Below are 14,313 nucleotides of genomic sequence, written 5' to 3' on the forward strand. Positions count from 1 at the left end.
CATTGTGCACCAAAAAATAGCCTCATTGTACTAAAAACTCGTTGCAAAGGAAGTAAATATATGAACCATTTCTATAAAAGTGGAACAGCTCCATGGCAGAAACAAGTAAATCGCATTTCCCTTGAAACGCGTTTTAATAAAGGAAAAAACTCATTTAGATAGATTGATTGAAAAGATAATAAAAAAAACAAAATCGTAACGGGAGGCTCCATTAAATGAGATACAGCTTTTTAAAGCGATCCATAGATGGCGCTCAAGTGGAAAAGCTACAACTATAGCGCCATCCCCAGCTGAAACTCGTAATGTGAGAGATCACATAATCCAGTTGTGTTTTGCAAACTACAAAAACTTGCTCACTAGTGAGAATAACATGACAGCTATACAAAAGAAATAACTCATAAACAATGTAAATCCATCGTACAGATGGTTTCGTTCCTCAAAGTGCAATCAATGTTTGATTAGTTTCACGAGCCTGCTTTAGAGCACCTGAATAAAGGTTGCCGCCTGGGTCACTGGCGAAGCTAACGCGCAGCAAAGCTTTTGAGCTTACGGCTGCGTACGCATCTCCAGCCGCAGGGACGCAGCCAGTCACTCAAACGCATCAGCATCATCAGTTTCGGTGTGTTTTTGTGTGCTTCGATCCGCTTACAAGCGTGAGAGAGAGAGAGAGAGAGAGAGAGAGAGAGAGAGAGAGAGAGAGAAAGAGCGTAAGAGTGAGCGCGGAAACGCGATCCACAGAGGAGAGCGCAATACAAGAGAGAGAATGAAAAAGGCAGGGTTTGAGAGGCAGATTTTCACGTCACGTTGCGTTAAAAAGTAAAAATATGTTGTTTTTTTTCTAAATAAGTTTTGACGCACTTGCTTTACAAAAAGTCTTTACAATTTTAATCCAGCAGTACGTTATTAAGAGCTGTAAAAATTGCTATAATGCCAGCTGTAAATATTGCCAACCGCTAAATGCTAACACATCTAGTCGTCTGGTGAGAGCGTACGCCTACCCTAACAGTGCAGGGGACCGAGAGAGAGAAAGAGAAAGAGAGAGAGAGAGAGAGAGAGAGAGAGAGAGAGAGAGAGCCAACCATCCAGCCAGACAGGTAGTTCGCGTTCGCGCCGACAGATCACCACACCTTATTACTACGCGTAGCGTCCTACCGAGCGGTTGTGTTTGGCTCTGTCAGGGTTTGGCCCTTTCCGTGTGTGAGTGTGTTTCAAACTGCAACGGATACGGCAACGTGTTGTGCAGGTTTATCGTTATCGTCGACGCAGACGCACCAATCAGCCCAGTCATCGTACACACGCAGGTGTTGGTGTGTGTGTGTGTGTAGACCTGCAATCAGTCCCAGCCCCGAGCCATCAACAATTTCCGGCCGTCCGGCGACTCTCTGCCGGCTGAAGCGAGGAACCGCGCGGCGAGCCGTCTTGCGATCGGAGCTGGCCCGGCGCTACTTTCACCCGACCAAATTGGGCGATTTAATCCCGCACGACCGTATCAACGTACACCAGGCCGCCAGGCGTGCTGTGCGTGACAGTATTCTCCCAAGCCCCAGGCCCCGGAGTGTAGGAGGGTGCAAGAGGGTGCGAGCGAACCGCGATCAAGATCACACGGGAATAGGAAGGAACTGTGTGTACGTGCTTGTGTGCTTGCATGTGTGTTTGTGCATGTGTGTGTGTGTGTGTGTAAAGAAGGAAATCGACAACGTGCTGTGTCAAAAATAGAAACCCCCGTTGGTTTTGTTTTTTTTTTTGACAAAACCGCGATTCTGTCAACCGGCTTTCCGCTAGCGAGAGAGTTTTCAAGAGGCGGCCAAGTGCATCCACTCCACCCCGCCAACAGCAAGCAGGAACAATGATGGCCGAAACGGTAGTGACGGTGGAGACGCCGAACCGCACGGCGGCCAGCCCGGCCGCCACGCCGGCCCCGGGCCAGGCGCAGGCCAAACCGGAGTCCAACCTGAACTGGCTCAAGTTCAACACGCAGTACTTCATCACCATCCCGGGCATCCTGAAGATCGTACAGGTGGTAAGTAACACTCTCTATCTCCTTTGTTTTTTTTTTCGCACGGGAGCGCCCAGTTGCAAGAGGGTGTGCTGAGGGTCCCCCGAAAGCTCAGCTCGCTACATCGACCGACCGGGCAAACGATAAGATTAGATAAACCAAAGAATACAACAACAAAAAACGCAACCATAACGCGCGAACCTTCGGGAACCGGTGGTTGAGTTTTGGGGTTTGGTTGGATGATTTTGGACGAGGTGTTTGTCGTGCGGTTTTTTGCCCGCCCAACAAACACAATGGGCGATTTTGATACGAAGTATGTACAGCACCAGCAACCCGCCTTCCCCGAGATTGCTCAGCCAGCAGGTTCGTCGTCTCCCTCGCCCTGCGGAGAACCAGCAACACACACACACACACGCGCGCGCGCGCAGGCCTAAACGGAGCACCCACGCCCTCCGCTGTATCTAATTGTGCTACATTGCGCTACACGACCCCGACCCTCCGCAACGAAATCGTACAGCCGTGTGACACTTGCTGTGTGCTGATGTGTGTCGCCTCCCAGTCAGGCGTTGGTGGCTGTTTGAGCCACCGGTTGGCGGGCGCAATTGCGCAAATGTCTAGTCCTCGAGGTGGCCGACGTGTGTGTGTGTGTGCGCGCCGACGCTGGGAATGTGCACACTACTGTGCCACTGCCTAGCCTCGTTAGCGCAGGCCACACCGGTTCTGCCGGTGATTGGACGTGGACGTGGTATGAGATTCGAGCCTGTTCTAGTTGTGGGAATGGGAAAGGTGTACGACACACACGCACACACTTGGAATGTACACACTGGTGGGCTGGAACGCATTCTCCGGCCGACTTGCAGGACACTGGAATGCCACCAGGCAGGCGGTAGGAGATGTATGTGTGGGGCAGCGCGGGGCAATATGGACATGTGGACGTGCCTAACAGCTATGTTTATGTGTTGATATTAACATCTTCTATATATCTCTATAAAAATAATGCTCTAACAGTCTATATGCAGGGCTTCAGGAATCATACAGCGGAACAGCTCAATTAAAAGCGGGTATCTTGCCCAACTTAGCAATCGTATCATGGAATGTCTCATCCGAAGATAAGAGACTTTAGCAATCGAACTGCGGTTGTTTACGTACAACTGTAATAATCGACGTCAACAGCTCGGAAGTGATAACGAGTGATCTGAGTGATGTTTTCCAAAAAAAAAAAAAACATAAATCATTTCGAATAGTTTTCGTGCGGTATCCAACTGAGTACATGGTGAACTAAACAAATCATTTGCAAAGCTCTACAGAAACATTGCATAATGTCTCAATTTCGGTTGACAGAGGCCAGTCCAGGATGATTGCGATTCTTGACGAATTGAAGGATTCTATTAACTAGCTGAACCATTTCATGAAGAGATAAAACTGTTCCAATGTATGACACGAAATCCTGAGATAGCAGCAATTATTGCACTTAGAGCACAGGTAATGAGAACAGTCACTGGGGCTTGTTTCTTACTTCCCAATTAAATCGATCGAGAGTTAAATGTCACCAAAAGAAAATAATAATCCAGTTGCATTGGACTGCGTATGACAACGAAAACTTTTTGTCAGTACGGCATCTGTCTAAAGAAGTCGTCCCAATTGCCCTAATTGAAGCATTACCTTATGTCTTTATTTCTTTGAGTCTTGAACAACACCAGTCATTGTTTACCAATATTTGAGAATTGAAAAATGGAAAATATCATTTCTGAAGGAACTTGAGAAATGTAAGATACAGGATGTCAAACCACCAAAGAAATGATATTTATTTGCAGCTTTTCAAGAACTCGTTTTACTGAGCACTGGTTACGGTGTCCATTATGCCCCAGCTTCGTGCTGACAGTGCAACCTTTACGTTGACACTTGACGTTCCTGCTTGCTTGCGATGTCCCACTGTTTGCCTATCGATAAAATCCGGAAAGAGGGGTACCATCTTGACCTGCAACACACCTGCAGCTTATCGGGACACCAAACTCTTCAAACCCATCATTGTTGTCCGAGTATGTGTGCCTGTGTGTGTGTGTGTGTATGTGTGTAGCTGATAGATAGTAAGGGAGACTCTCCAAGGCTCCTCCCGTAGAGGTTCCTGCAACACCTGCACACACACACACCCACGGGTCATCAGGAAATTCCAACCCAGTAAAAGTTCTTTCTGCTCTGGGGATATACGAAATGGGACAAAGCAGGCACACGCACACACTTGCGAGAGAAGATAGTTTTGCTGGACGAATAGGCCTGGACATTGGCTTCCCATGGCTATCTAAAACCCATTAACCTCGTACCGCGGCTGCGTGGTCATCCCCCTTTTTCCCAAAACTGGTCGTGCAACATTCTATCCCGTCGCCTGCCTCCTCTATCACTCTCTCTCTCTCTCTCTCGCTCTCACTCGTGTTCTTTCTTATAACCCACCTTAATCGAGGATGGATCGTCTATCCGATCGATACGGGTTACGATACGACACGTCCCCACAATATCACGTCTCTTGGGTCGCTTATTAGGCGGTGCACATGCGTGCTCGAAGCTTCCTCATCTTCCATCGGATGAACCCACTTTCCCACCGTGGAGTACCTGCTTGATCTCTCCCGGAGGAGCAACATACCAAGGTGACTCTACTTGCGATAAATTATCCCCATTCCCAACACTAGCCCACCCTTTCCCCGATGGCTGAGACGTGAAGCCACTGCTGAGGCTTTCTCTTAGGGCTGCTCATACGCTAGCTCTCTCTCTCTCTCTCTCTCTCTCTCTCTGTGTTTTGAGCCTGGTTTTGTTTTGATTTCGATCTTCGCTAGCGGTCAAGCGATCGTTGCCAGTGTGTGGAGAGTACCTAAAACACTCCACGGAGCTGCCCGACGCTACTGCAGCTCATCTTGCTGGGGTTTCCGGCCGTAGCTTCGGATGGAATGCGTGCTCCGTGATGTAAACATCGATGATTTCAGTTTTTTTCCCCCACTTTTTTCTAGAGAACTGTTCATCAATCGTATCGCATCGTCGCTGGCAGCTTAAATAAGACCGTGAAGTTGTCACGTTGGCGCACTGCACAGCTTTCCAGCACTTGGGTGCCCAAGAACCTGGGGAATACGAAACCGCAGCTAGACAAGCTGTTTGTTTGTTTGTTTTTTTTTGTGTTCCAACGAAACAGCAGGCTGTAAAGTCATCACACCAACTCGCGCCCTCCCACACGAACCCGTTGCGAATAGGCGTCAAAATCGCACAAGATGTTCTAAGCTGCCGCTCCGTTTCTAAGGGCGCCCCAGCTGCGAACGTGTGTGCGGAGGTTGGGCGGCCTTGGGCGGGACTGTGGGCAATGGCACAGAACCGATGCGACGGCCGACTCGTTCACGCTCCATAAAGCATCTCTAAAACGCAGCGACAGCGATTTGCTTTGCAACAGCTGCTGCACAGCCAAACCATTCTGGACACACTGCAACCGGGCGGGGTGTGGGTCGTTTGGCCCCCTCCTGCGTGGAATTAATTTTATACACTAAAGGTTGAAGAAGTTAACAGCGAGCCCATATAAAAGAATAAGGCGAACCGAATGGAGCTTCTGGTGTATCTTCCCCTGTCTTCTCAGTATGTCTTCGGTCACATTCGGTACCCTGTCACCTCCCATTGCCTTACGCAGCTACGCATCCGCCGCCAGCAACTCGGTCAGCTCAACCATTCTAACGGGAAACGCCGGGTAATAGAGCCGCGGTGACCCTATTCCAGAACGGGCCCAACGCTGCTTGTGGCGTGTGCCGTAGCAACACGTCTGGATCTGGAGCTCGAGAGCAAGAATCGAGGGGGTACGAAACTGGTGGAACGAAAACATAAAAAATGCACGGAGCCTAGCGTGTAGGGAAACAGGTTTTGTGACTCCCAACACTCTCTATCGCCCGTTTTCGCCCGTTTCTCTGTCTACGTGCATGGAGTTTAGGCCTTTACGCCTTCTAATATCTTTCATTTTTTTTAGTCGTTGTTGCTATGCCGTTTTGCTTTTGAAATGTGTCACACGGGTTCTTGGGGCCCTGACGGGAGACATTATGGTATGCCGATCTCCCCCAGCTCCACCAAATCATTATGAGGACACACACACACTCAAACATATTTGTGTGGGAAAGCGTGGAAAAGCAAGGGTCATATGAGGTTCGCTATGGTAATCATACCGTGCGTGCACATACCTTTGCCTTCCAACCCACCAGTGCACCAATGCCTGGGAGAGATACACATGCGGCCATTTTTTTATTATCATTTATCTACTTCCAACCCTTTTTCTTGGAGCAACGCACTGTACGCGTGTGTGACCTGCCTTATCACACTTCTGTCACACACACACACGCACAGGTGTGAGGACGGGGTGGGTGAACCAACTCCAAAATAATGAAAAAATATGCCTTCCCACTTTCCACCAGGCCAGGCATCGGTGCATTGCGAGCGACGGCGCAACGAAAACGGCCGAACCAAAACAAAATCGAAAACGGCTCACCGCGTCACACACAAAAAAAAAAACAACTCAACGATGACGGAAGATGCGGGAAACGTGTCAAATAAATTTTCCACTCCCCCATTTGCCCCTCTTCCCCTTGAAATACTGAAAACCCTTTCTTGCTGCGAGCGGCACAACGCGCCAGCTTTGGTTCGGGCGACTCTTTGGGCTTAGGATCGGCTCTTTCTTTTTTTCCATCTCGGTGGTTGTTCATGGGGACAACCTCCTCCCCCCCGTCGGCAAAGAAAGTGGGCTAAACGGCTTCTTCGGCTTCTTCTTCCTCGGTTGTGGATCGCGGTAAGCGCACCCAGGCGGGAACCAGGTCGATGTACTACACTGGAAACACTGGAAACCCCGGGTGCTGTGCACGACGACGACACAAACACCCGCAAAAGGGATAGGGGTGGGGGGGGGGGGGTAGGAAAGGGTGGTAAGGGGGAGGGGGGAAAACTTTCTCCCTCCACACGGCTCTGGCGAGGGTCGTCGCCCGGCTGTGTTGAAACCGTCGTCAGCCGGCCCCCGGCTGGTGTGAGTGGCAGTGCCCCAAGTGTCTTTCCTGAAGTCGCGCAAGAAGCAGAGCCAGAAACTGGGGACGAGCTGGAGGGAGAGGACAGATGATATGGCAGTTTTGATAACGGTTTTCGGCAAAATGTGTCTGGCCGCGAGATAAGGAAGAATGCTGGACCGCTCCAACAATGCCTGAGCGACACCTGAGAATTCCTGGGCTGCAGCGGTTTGATTAGCTTGCCAGAAATGCCTCCGTATAGAACTCCGTATCTGCGGGTAGCAGTTCAAGGTGAGATGACAACCTCTGGAAACGATGTTGCCAGAGCTCGCAAGATAAAATCTGAGCAAAACAACTTCAACATCTAGATCACGTCTTGAGCCGTAAGTTACAGCAACTCCCAAAGAGCCGTCGATTCTGCCGCAGGGCTTCGTGCATGCAGTCGACTGTGAGCCGAGCTCCTCAATCACGCTCCACGCAGTCCAGCACGGCTCGAAACACCAAATCGGTTCAATTCAACGTGAGAAAAACTGCCCCGGAACACTGAATGTGCTAACTGAGGGCCGGCACAGTTAGTCATCCGCCAGCTAGCCCCTCCTTGCGCAACAAACGCGAGCGCACAAACCTCCCCCCACAGCGGGCGCTGTAATGTTGTCTTCGCACGTTCAGTGTGGGTGGCATGAGCTGCTCGTATGTGTGTGTTGCTGGATGATTCAGTAATAAATCCCGCTTCTAACTGCACGCGGTGCAGCCTTTTTCGGTCACGTCCCGTCCCATTTCTAGCGCCCAAAAGCCGTAAAAGTCGCTCGGTGCTGTTGTCTGATGGTTTGGTTGAAAATGCATCACGCACACACACACACACACACACACACACACACACACACCTGTCAGTTTGCGATGTGACCTCGTCATCACTTACTATATGTTACGAGCACTCACACACACACACCTAGTACTCTGTTTGCCTTGCAATAACAGCTAGGCGATGATTGATCGGGAAATGCGGGAATGCGGGAAGCGGTGTGCGCATTAAGCACAGGTCTGACACCTCATTTCCTGGAACGTTATCAGCTGGATTCCCAAAATCGGGCTTTGCGTGGTGCTGTGTGGGATACCGATTTGGCAACCGTCCGGCGTGCGACGTTGCGAAGCTGTCAACGGTGAGACCCTCTATATATATTTTTTTTGGTTTGCCATGCCGACATAGTTAGCACCTTGTTGGGGACGCCTGGGTATGCTCGGTGTGTGTGTGTGTGTGTGCCCTGCCTGCTAATTAGTCATGACTGCTCTCGAACACCTGCGGACCTTGCGGACAGTAATACATGTGTGGGGCCCCTGCAGTTGTGGTGTGCACTAAGTACACGCCTCCAACCATACTGCGGGACTGTACCGGCTGGAAGTATCACACACTGGCACACACTGTTGCTCACGTCCAAAGGTGTGGAGCACCTGAATTTAACTGCCGATGTATGGCCGAGCCCGGGATACGGTACACTTCCGCCCGTCGATCAGCCTGCTCATCGTATGCTTCTTTTTATGGAGCGTGTGGTCGCCGTAACACGCTAGTGCTGACATCTTCTCCGGAGACGACCATTTTGTTTGGGCGGTGGATTGGAGATTCGCGGAGGAGTATGGTTATGTTTGTTTTTTTTTTTTTTCGCTGACACCACCGCTGACCTCATCGTCTGGTGCATAGGCGACTCAATTGGCAAGCTGGCAGGCAATTGGAATTCGGTTGCCACAGCTCAAACGCCCTCTCCCCCCAGGCAATTGACTTTTGTGCGGTACCATCTGGATGACACGATGCTGGATGACCAAATAGACCTCCGAATGCCTCACCAACTTCACCATTCACAGACCATGCATGCTGGATGCTCCAATAGAATTGTTTCATTTATTTGTTGTGCTCTCTCTCTCTCTATCACACACACGCAGGTTTTCGGCATCATCTGTATGGCGTGCGCGTCGCCCGCCCTGATCGGAGGCACCCACTTCTTCCTGTTCGTGGTCGTCACCTTCTTCATCGCGACGCTGCTCTGGACGTTCGTGTACCTGCTCGGCATCCGCGAGGTCCTCAACCTGCCCATCAACTGGATACTGACGGTGAGTGCTGGCGCAGGTCACTGTATCGCTGTAACTCCTCACTGGTGGTCCTAACTATCCGCTTTGAACGTTGCAGGAGTTGATCAACACGGGCATTGCCACCCTGCTCTACTTCATCGCGTTCATCGTGCAGCTGGCGTCCTGGTCGAATCTGTACGGGCATGGCCGTGGCTCCAACATTGCCGCCGGCGTAAGTTGTTTTGGTTGTACACGTCCTGCCACCAGCAGTTCTTAAGCAGAGCGTTTTTACCACTTGTCCCACTCTCTGTAGGTGTTTGGTTTGTTCAACTTCCTGGCGTACACGGCCGGCACGTACTTCCTGTACGTGGAGCACCGATCGGCCGGCGTGTAAATGTCCCCCCCTGCACGCTCCCCTGCGGGTGGATGACACTTGCTTTTGCTGGTTAACGACTCCCGAGTTCACATCCGTCCCAGAACAGAAGAGGCCACGGGACTACGGCACATACAGTGAGACCAACAGTCACAGGCCCGGGGACACTTGATGAATATGGCAGCAGCAGCAGCAGCCAGCCAGCAAAAGCCAGCAAAACCCGAGAGCGCCCAATTTGGGGAAGTCGACCCAGTCACGCAAAACCCGTTAGGCGCTACTATACATAAATAGTTGTAGGATTATTATTATTATACATAGAAACATACATATATTTACGTTTCTTTCTCTTGTGTATAAGATGTACCTTTACCAGACCAGAGCGTACAGTGCAGTTCGTAGCAGGGTTCGCACCTTGAAGAGCGTGACAGTGTGCGGCTAAGCGCGTGAACCGGACGCTGTAAACAAGCCCGCAGCAGCATTTGTTTCACTTTCGCTTTGCGCTTCGGTGTTTCCTTTTTAATTACCGCGGTTCGGCTTTCTTCGTCCGCAGGCGCACACGAAAGCACAAAACAAAATCAGACACACACACACACACACACACACACACACACACACACACACACACACACACACACACACACACACACACACACACACACACACAGGCCCTTTAGAGATAGTTTTCGTTTTATTTCGATCCGTATGCATGCACGCACACAACGCTGCGTTGCGCTGGTGCGTAGTTTATTTGTTTCCAAATTTCTGTACACACAATCTGTTTTTGTTTTTCTGTCCCTGTTTGCTGTCTCTGTTTTGTTCCTTTCTTTCTTGTCGTTTGTCGGTGCTGTGGCACAACCGGGATAGACGGGCGCGCTTACAAGTGCTTCCGCTGATGCTGCGTTTTGTATGTATCGTTTCCATTGTACGTTTTTTTTACCCTTCTTCTTTTTCTTCTTCTTCTTCTGTTTATCTCTCTCACTCTCTTTCTCTCTCTCTCTCTCGGTTTTAAAAGATTTCCATTGTTTTGCGTGTGCAGTACTGGGATAAACAATCCAACAAAAGTGCGCCTGTAAAACATCGGATCGGAGCGTAAAGAGGCACAATCGAAACAAAAACGGAACCTGCACAAGTGCCGATAGGAAAAGCATTATTTTATTATGATTTGGTTGCATGGACAAGAAGAAAACCAAAACCACACACGGGAAGAACACTACACTCACAAGCGTTACGATGAGAGTTGCCCTTATGTGTGTGTGTGTGTGTTATTTGTGCTTTGTTTCAGTGCCCTAGCAACGCTTATTTAAAAGTATTTATCTATTCGCTCGTTAGGTACCGATTAATTTTTGCTTAAGAAACCATTTTGTTTTTTTTTTTTGGTGGTAAGATGGCTTCGCTATCACATTAACGCCGCACAGATTTAGTGAGGGAGGAAATAATCGATTCACAAAAAAAACGTGACATTAACAAGCAGGAAATTGTAAGCCGCAATGTGAGGCATTAGCTCATCTCACAACGCAAACGAGAAGAGTGAAAGAAAAACAACAACAGCAACAGAAAACAATAAACTAAAACGGGGCCGCAAATGAATACCGCAAGAAACGAACGAAGCAAACGAAGCAAACCAACAACAAAAAGAAAAGAAATAATAAACCTACACCACGCAGTTCTTTTTGCCGCAGCCCTCCAGGGTGTGAAATCGTTCGGCGGGTCGCGAAAAATGGCCGCTACCGTGCCACGGGACCGCACGGGACAGGAAGCGCGTTTTTAATCGAAAGCCGTGAGTTGAAAATGAAAGTGCCGGTTTTTTTTTTTCATCGAATGTGAGGTAAGTGTGTGAGAAGTAAAGCAAAAAAAAAAAATATAAATCAAGCAACGATGGGGCAGGGGAAATAATGATAATGAGTCATTAATTAAAACGCACTCTGTTTTGTTTTTTTTTCTCCCTCGATCGGATAGTAGCGTTGTTGCGTCCTACTTTTTTTTTGTCTATCTTGAGTTTAAGTTTGATTTTGAACACCTTTTGAAGAGAGGGGTTTTTTTTTACTTAATTGGAGAAATTTTTGCACGGTTTTTGTTTTGTTTTTTTTTGTTTTGTTTTGTTTTTTTTTTTTGTTTTTTTTTTGTTTTTTTTTTTTTGTTTTTTTTTTGTTTTTTTTTGTTTTGTTTTGTTTTTTTTTATAGCACAGGATGGGAAATTTCACAGAAAAAAGGTACAAAATGTGTACAAAATAAGTGTGCAAATAAAAAATTTGTACAAAATAAGTGTGCAAATAAAATCTCCTTTTAGCGCGAGAAACCCTGCAAAAATCCAATGCAAAACAAATCTATTTAAATCTAATATTCTTCCTTCGCTACGCACACGCACACATACACGACATTAGGGGGGGGGGAAACAAAACAGAAATGTAACACTCTCCAGCACTCCAGTATTCATCAGTTACAACCTTCGAAAAATTCCGGTACGGAGACGAAATGATTGAAAACATATGCGTATCGCAGACAAACACACCCGCTTAGGAGGGTGAAATAGGGGAGCTGCATGCGAAGTTTGTGGGAAAGGGGAATCGAAAGAATGCAACAAGAGTGCGCGTCAACACATCCACACTAGTACGGGGGGGGGGGGGGGGGAGGGGGGAGGGGGGTGGACTAGAAAATTCCGGCACACCCTTCTTTCGAATGCATCGGCGCACGGAGAACGCATTTAATGTTCCTCCATCGCTCCGCCCTCGGAGTCTTCCCTTGCTCTCGATTTTGAACCGTTTGGAAGTGTGTGTGTGTGGGTGCATGTCAAGTCAATAATAAATTTTATATTACATTTGACGCGAGTCCCCCGTATTTGAATAAGGTTTTATTGGGGATTCTCAATCTTTTGTTTATTTTCAATATATTTATTGTTAGATTTGTTTTTCTCATATTTTTGTTATGGGGGCGTCCATAAATTACGTAACGATCAAAGGGGGGGGGCGGGGGTTCCCTGTAGCGTTACGGTTTGTTATATAGGGGAGAGGGGGGTTCACATTCTGTTACGTAACGTAATACAATCCTATCACTGGTCACTGACAAATGATCGCCCACCTGGGTAAGTTTTGCACTTGTATTTCTTTATATCTTTTGATAGGGAATACGAACTTGACATTTATAAAATACCAAAACAGAGGTTTGACAGAAAATTGCCATGAAAAAATACACCGTGTAATACAGGTTTAAGAGCCGTGTGTCTCAGGTAAAGACTGTAGTTTTCAATCTTACCGTCAACAAAATTCAAACAGTTACATGTCATTCTACGCTAAACGCATCGACCTGTATATTATTGTTGGTAAACAACAGTCGTGCGGTGATGTCAATCAGGATTAGTTGGATAATTCGGCTGCCAAATTAAGGGGGGGGGGGGGGGGTGTTCGATCATGCGTTACGTAATTTTGGAAGGGGGGTCTCCTCCAACGTTACGTTTTGTTACGATAGGGGGGGAGGGGGTCGAAAAATCCCAATTTCAGCGTTACGTAATTTATGGACGGCCCCTATGCTACAAAGTGAACTGTTTTGTGCCAGCATTCGCAGCTGTAAGCATCCAGCTTTAAGGCAGTGCAAAACGGTACTCAATTTACTACACCCACTTCCCCGTTTCTCCGCCACCATTCAAGTACCGGAGGCCCACTCCAGGCGCTTCGGTCGTCGCAAGTGGTCGCGCCCAGCACGGGGCAACTTTTTTAATAATCGAGCGATCCGCGTTCCGCCACGGTGGATGCGCTTTCGATGACCTGTTTCATCCCGTCCCCCTCCCCCCTCCCCCCCCAAACATCCACCCTTTTGTATGCGACTCGGTTCACGGCCCGGTGCGCTTCGTAGCCCCCGGTTGGATCGATCGCAACAAAACGCATCGGCGGCGGTGGCGCGCCAGCAAACAATTTCTCAAGTGCACTCCCGTTTATTTGCTTCGCTCCCAGTCCGCTCCCTGTATCAACCTTGATAATAATGATGATGATGATGATGATGATGGTGATGATGATTGTCACATAAACCGATGGATGGCGCTGGTTCATCGATGGATGTAGCTCCAGAAGCACCGCAAGTGCAATCAACATACACACACACACACCATTGCGCAGCCGGTCACAATAATTATGTGACAATATGTTTATCGATTTCCAGGCGAAAGGTTTGGTTACGGTGCAGCGTCTCGTGTGCATCTCGCCACCCGTTGATTCATTTTTAATTCAATCGCTTTGAGTACTGGTACGTGCACGTGCAGCACGCACCCTAGTATGTACTGTCGAATGTAGTGTGTCATCGTGTGTGTGTGTGTGTGTGTGTGTGTGGGTGAATTACCGTGTGCAAGTTTCTCTTATCATCCGTATCTTTCGATTCAACAGCGTACCCAACTTCCCGTTCCCGACCCGTATGATGGGGGGGGGGGCGTGACGATGGCCGGATTGGGCGATAAAAATTCCCCATTTGTCCCCCCACCCCCCGAGCTAACAGTAACCGCCACATATAGCGTTCACAAACAAGAATAGTTGTTATAGTGGGAAAAATTAAAAAAATCGCTTTAAAAGGTACGCTTTGAAATGAAATTTGCATAGTTTTAGGCGAAATTAACGCAAAAACCGCCTTAATGTATGCAATGCGCACAGCACAACCAGCTTCCTCTAGCATTTGAATGCAAAATGGAAATGCATTTTGTGTGCCATTTTTTTTTTTTTTTTTTTTTGTTTAACCCCAATCCCCAATCTCTCCCGCGATCGGAAGAAAACCCCTGTGCCAGATTGCGCCCGCGTACCGAAACGTAAACAAACCCGTCGTCGTGTGCGCGTCGTGTTTCATTTTCCCAGCACTCACTGTGCTTCGCTCGCTTGGTTGGAGTTGCAAACTGCCGC

The 14,313-nt window shown here is 48.5% G+C and overlaps 1 protein-coding gene across 1 annotated transcript; it reads left to right on the top strand.

The window, feature by feature from the left end:
* The first annotated feature begins 1,115 nt into the window (after positions 1 to 1,115).
* On the top strand, positions 1,116 to 11,117 carry LOC120950652 (CKLF-like MARVEL transmembrane domain-containing protein 4). Its single transcript, XM_040368873.2, has 4 exons — positions 1,116 to 2,020; positions 8,941 to 9,108; positions 9,185 to 9,298; positions 9,380 to 11,117. Exons 1-4 carry the CDS (start codon positions 1,847 to 1,849, stop codon positions 9,458 to 9,460), a joined length of 537 nt encoding a protein of 178 aa, XP_040224807.1. The 5' UTR covers positions 1,116 to 1,846; the 3' UTR covers positions 9,461 to 11,117.
* The last annotated feature ends 3,196 nt before the right edge of the window (positions 11,118 to 14,313 follow it).

The sequence above is a fragment of the Anopheles coluzzii genome, chromosome X (genome assembly GCF_943734685.1).
Source record: "Anopheles coluzzii chromosome X, AcolN3, whole genome shotgun sequence".
NCBI lineage: Eukaryota > Metazoa > Arthropoda > Insecta > Diptera > Culicidae > Anopheles > Anopheles coluzzii.

What these genes read in the sequence shown, in the direction of transcription:
- LOC120950652 (XM_040368873.2), top strand. Translation starts at nt 1,847, where the DNA reads ATGATGGCCGAAACGGTAGTGACGGTGGAGACGCCGAACCGCACGGCG. An exon ending in TCCTGAAGATCGTACAGGTG is followed by an intron (nt 2,021 to 8,940) that starts GTAAGTAACACT and finishes ACACACACGCAG; the next exon opens with GTTTTCGGCATCATCTGTAT. An exon ending in GCTCCAACATTGCCGCCGGC is followed by an intron (nt 9,299 to 9,379) that starts GTAAGTTGTTTT and finishes CACTCTCTGTAG; the next exon opens with GTGTTTGGTTTGTTCAACTT.